The 5245-nt window shown below is 50.8% G+C and overlaps 1 protein-coding gene across 1 annotated transcript; it reads right to left on the minus strand.

The window, feature by feature from the left end:
- Positions 1 to 1544: 1544 nt before the first annotated feature.
- LOC101869923 (rho-related GTP-binding protein RhoB) lies at positions 1545 to 3884 on the minus strand. Its single transcript, XM_005146449.4, has one exon. It carries the CDS (start codon positions 3600 to 3602, stop codon positions 3012 to 3014), a length of 591 nt encoding a protein of 196 aa, XP_005146506.1. The 5' UTR covers positions 3603 to 3884; the 3' UTR covers positions 1545 to 3011.
- Positions 3885 to 5245: the final 1361 nt, after the last annotated feature.

Below are 5245 nucleotides of genomic sequence, written 5' to 3' on the forward strand. Positions count from 1 at the left end.
TCCCACCATCTGACCAGAGGGGTGGACTCCCACTCGGTGATCTCACTCTGCGGGCTTACTCACAGCTTCACAAGTAGCAGAGAAAGGTCACACTCAGTTAAAACTGAAGTGTTTCTTTTTGTAGCTTTTCCCCCTTGGGCCAGATGCTGAAGCTCTGACTTGGGCAAAGGTCCAATTGGAAATAATGAATGTAATTACCTTGTAAGCACCTTAGTGGAAAATACTGGCATAGTTAATTATACAGATGTGATGCTAACCCATTTCCCAGTGTTTAAAATACAAATATAAATGCTTTCTCCTTTAGGGTTTTGAGAAGATTCGTTATTGCTGCAGTCTTAACAGAATGTCTAAATTTTGCAGCTACTGCAAATAGGTTAAGGAAAAACTTTCCAATGCTAATTTTAATGTCACTGGCTGATATTGCACAGAGCAGTGCTACGCTGCACAGAACTGGGCTTTTGAGTGCCTTTGCAAGAATAAGGTCTTTAGTGGTGGCCCTTTAAGCACCTAAGATTATAGGACCAAACAGTGATTTTAGGGTTCTCAAATTGAGATTAGAAACCTACCCTTCGAATATCAGAACTGAAATCATGGAAGTGGAAACCTGGGACTTTGGTGTGTTTGAAGAAATCCTGACTAAACTGTACAAGTGAAAATGTCACCTATCTTTCATTAGAAACCATAGGAAACAGCACAATAAACTCACAGCATGGACTGAGCATTTGGAGTCTTCAGAATGCAAACCCCTGCAATTGCACAGTATTTCAGATTGACTTTCCAGTTGTCAAACAAGGAGTACACTGTTTCTATACTCAAAGAACTATTTCTATAACCTATAGTCACCATTTCTGTAATCTGTCAGAAAAGGCCCAGTGCTGTCAGTCGGCAGCTGGCAGAGCCCTCTGTGAATGAATGAGCAGAAGCCACCAAGTGTGTTTTGCCTGCCTTGGTATTTGTTAACATTTCTGAACATGTTATGTTCAGAAAAGCCCATGGCAGGGCGGTTGGAACCAGATGATGTTTAAGGTCCTTTCCAACTCAAACCATCTTGTGATTCTATGATCGATTCTATGAACAGAAAAAAGAAAAAAAAGGGAGACATCAGCACTTTGGGCCTGGGTCTTATTGTTTGGCAAAAATCATGTCCTGCATTTTGCACCAGGCCACCTCGTCTGCCAGCAGCCACTGCTGCAGGCAGCACCCACAGGGCCTAGTGTTCCTGCCTGCACCTGTCCAGGTAGCCAAGACTCAGCAGGGAGCACAAGACAGATGCTGCTTGTGCTCAGCAGCAAATGGGTTAGTCAGCACCTTGAACGTGTGGCACACTTCCACATGTCACCTGTACAGAAGAATTAGAGAAGCAGCTTTCTCAAAGGAAAATAGCCTTCCCAGCCTCTGAAAGCTGCCAGACAAGTAGCGCAGCCAAGACAAAACACAAAAGCATTTGCAGACAGGGGGCAAAACCTGGTCTTACTCCACATCACCCAGGTGTTTTGTTGCAGGCAAAGCACTGTCTCCATAAATCACACTATTGCTCTGCCAAGTGTCAGCATAGAATCTTTTAATATTTTACATAAAAAACTGCATACACAGGTCATAATTTTATGTAAACATCATCATGTATACATCTCAGTTTTTGCCATGTCAGTTTATTAAAAACAGTCTTCGTACCACTGTTGAGGGAAGAGGGAGGAAAGTAAACAAACATAAATGGATAACATTTGTTCTCTGAACCAGAGAAACACAAAATTATTTTCACCTGGGCTGGCTACCCTGTGAAAATAAGTTTTAAATAAACCTTGATTCTTTAGTTTAGTACTGAAGTCTGACATGCTCACTGCATAAGGAACAGTGCTTTCACACATTTTTTGTCCAAGGGAAAGAGATACAGTGGTTTTATTTTGCCTAGTGTTGAAACCAATTTGAAACAAGACCTAGATGAGGTTACCAACTAAGAACATTTCCAATGCTATGGTGTTGTATGCAGATGACAAGTGCATTGTGTTTACTTAAAAATAAAAATACCCAACAACACCAAAAATCCACCAAGTTGTGCAAAGTAATTTTGAAAATTAACTTTTCAATAAACCCAAATCAATATACTTGCAGAAGACAACATTAAAGGAAGGCGCAGGCAAGATCATAATATGGCAATGTCATCTTTTCCCCTGCTCATCCTGCCCAATCCATCAGGAGGAGGATGTCCAGCAAAGAGGACAGAGCAGTTCAGCTTCACTTCCCAGCCTGGTAGCTTCTGCAGGTGAAGTCAGTTCAAGACTCGCATTATCAGTAGGCATCAGTCACTCAGGGCAAGCTCCTTTGCACAACACAAGTCCCAGCTGGGCATCACCTCCCCACCTTGCTTTCAACAAGCATCCACTGCACTACCCCAGTTTTCACAAGACAGAAAAGGCAAGATATATACACGCTCCGCTTGGGACAACCCTCCCCTCCCAGTCTTGGTCTTCAGGGCACCAGATCCCACTGCAGGTCAGGCTCAGGCTGTGGTACCTGTGTGAGAGGCAAGGATGCTGCAGGCAGCCTGGGAGATGCAGCCCCCTTCCACAGCCTGCCTGGGGGAGGCACACGCAGGAGGTGGCAGAAGTTCCTTTGAGCATCTCAGCTCCATTACTCTCCTCCTGCAAAAGAGGAGGCTGGCTGGGAGCAGCAGGTGATGGGCAAAGGGGAAAAGCCAGGTGCAACACTTGCTCAGTCCAGTCTCAGCAGCTTTTTGTTGGAGGGGCTGATGGTAGGAGAAGGCTTCTTTCCTACTTTATTCCCAAGACTCAGGGCATGCAATCCCCCCCTCCTTCTGTCCCCACAACTGAGCCAGTGCATCCCTTTACAGCAAAGGCTAAGGAAGCATGCTCCCTCCCTTAGCCCCCACCCCGATTCATCACCAGCCCCCCACAAAGGGGACAGGCATATGCCATGTGTGCATAACCCAGCTCCCCTCTGCCTACTAATAGGTGACCCAGGCGCTGTACCCAGCACCACGCTCCAGCTGCACCCTATAGGACTTTGCAGCAGTTGATGCAGCCGTTCTGGGTGCCATAGCGCTTCTGCAAGGCCGCCCGGGTTGCTGTCTCGAAGACCTCCCGGACACCCTCCTTGGTCTTGGCTGAGCATTCCAGGTAGTCGTAAGCCTGGATGCGAATGGCCATGGCACGGCCGTCCTCAGTGCGCACCGGTTCCTGCTTCATGCGGGCCAGCTCGTTGCGCACGTGCTCATCGTTGCGCAGGTCTTTCTTGTTGGCCACGAGGATGATGGGGACGTTGGGGCAGAAGTGCTTGACTTCGGGCACCCACTTCTCCGGGATGTTCTCCAGCGAGTCCGGGCTGTCCACAGAGAAGCACATGAGGATGACATCAGTGTCGGGGTAGGAAAGGGGGCGCAGACGGTCATAGTCCTCCTGGCCAGCCGTGTCCCACAGAGCCAGCTCCACCTGCTTGCCATCCACCTCGATGTCAGCCACATAATTCTCGAAGACGGTGGGCACGTAGACCTCGGGGAACTCATCCTTGCTAAAGACGATGAGGAGACAAGTCTTGCCACAGGCACCGTCCCCCACCACCACCAGCTTCTTCCGGATGGCAGCCATGGCCAAGCTAGCCACGCTGGCCTTGCCGTGCAGCAGGACGATAGCAGCGCCCTCCTCCCCGCGGCCGCTGCCTCCTCCTTCCTCTCGTTTCTCACAGGGCACCGTGGCTAGCCGGGCCCGCGCAAGCAGGCGGGCGGGCGCAGCCTCCTCTCTCCTCGCACAGGCACCGTGCCTCCGTCCCCTTGCTCTGGAGATCTCTACGGCCGCAGACAGGCGTCGCCGGTGCCGTCTGGGTGGTCCCTTCGCTGGGAAAGCACCGCTACTCTCCCCCGACCGCTCCGCTCTGCCACTGCCGCAAGCTGCCCCCAGCGCAGCTATTTAAAGGCGCTCCCGACTTTCTTAATATAGCCAGCCAATGGGAAGGCAGAGAGTGAGGTCATCCTCGGCGGAGAGCGTCGTGATTGGTAGAGCGCTGCGGGCGGGAGGCGGGGCGCGAGCGCCGCCCGGACCGTGGTGGTTGAGGGGCCGGGCCGGGCCAGGCCGGGATGGGATGGGGTGGCATGGCGTCGGGTCGTCAGGGTCGGTGATTGTGGGGTGGATAGAGACGAGTGGTGGTTATGGAGCAGCGGGGCTGCGCGGGCCGGGCCGCGAGGCGAGCGGGGCCAGTGAGGAGACCTCCGCCGCAGGCTCTCGGTGGGCAGCGGGACCGCACCTCTGGAGGAGCGCAGGGCAGGTACCGCGGCCGCGCCACGCCGCCGGCGAGGACACCCCCACCCCCTGTTTGTGCTGCTCTCCCTCAGGGGTGACGGCTCGGCGGCAGGGTAGGGTCGGGCCGGTCCCTACAGTGGCCACTTTGGCGCCCGCAGCAGCCCCGCATCTCGGCGTGACCGGTGTTAAGGGCTGGGTGAGCAGCTGAGTTGAACAGAGAGGGGAAACCGCCGGGTCCCAGCCGCAGTGGTTAAAGCCCGAACAAAGCGGAGCTGAGATTGTGGCAGGCGGTTAAGTAAAACAAAAACCTTAGGTGCATATTACGGGGAAAAAGCAGAACTCAGCCGCTTCCCTTCCTTAAGGAAAAAGTATTCCTCATGTTTGAGTGTCTCTTCAAAAGGGAACGGAGGAATTATAAAGCTTATAAAAAGAAGAAATAGTAGACTCGAACTGAAATGCCCTCTTGGTCTCAATAGTCACGAGAAAAAATAACGTGGAAAATAAATGAGTGCAAAAGACAAATTTCGGATCGCTTGGAGTATGGGGGGCCAGTGCCTAAATGCAAACAGATGCTCACACTGTGTGCGCTAATAGAGCCGTGCGCTGTGAAGTGTCACAGTGTGAATTCACTGGTAGCATTTCACTGTGTCCCTGTTGCAGCTATCGCTGTTTAACTGGGTGTTGGGTCAAGTTTTTTCCTTCCAAGTATTTCCACCTCAGCGATGGCCTGTGGCTACTGCCTCGTGGTTGGATCGAAAGTGTCTTCTTTGGCTGGCCACTGGCGTTAGTGAAGACAGTAAAAAAGAGTGGTTTGAACAGTATGTTTGTTATTAAAAATACCCACTTGAAGACAGATCTCTGAGTCTATAAAATTGTCTGACAAGTTTCTTGTAACAGACTGTGTGTCAATAGGGCAAATGGCTCACTTATGGTTCACTTAATCCTAGACAGTGAAATATAATTCATCTTCCATGAGAGTTTTGTAATTCTCATTT

This window comes from Melopsittacus undulatus, chromosome 3 (assembly GCF_012275295.1).
Source record: "Melopsittacus undulatus isolate bMelUnd1 chromosome 3, bMelUnd1.mat.Z, whole genome shotgun sequence".
Classification (NCBI taxonomy): Eukaryota; Metazoa; Chordata; class Aves; order Psittaciformes; family Psittaculidae; genus Melopsittacus; species Melopsittacus undulatus.

Bases quoted from the DNA above. Each gene is read 5' to 3' on its own strand.
- LOC101869923 (XM_005146449.4), bottom strand. From the start codon at position 3,602: ATGGCTGCCATCCGGAAGAAGCTGGTGGTGGTGGGGGACGGTGCCTGT.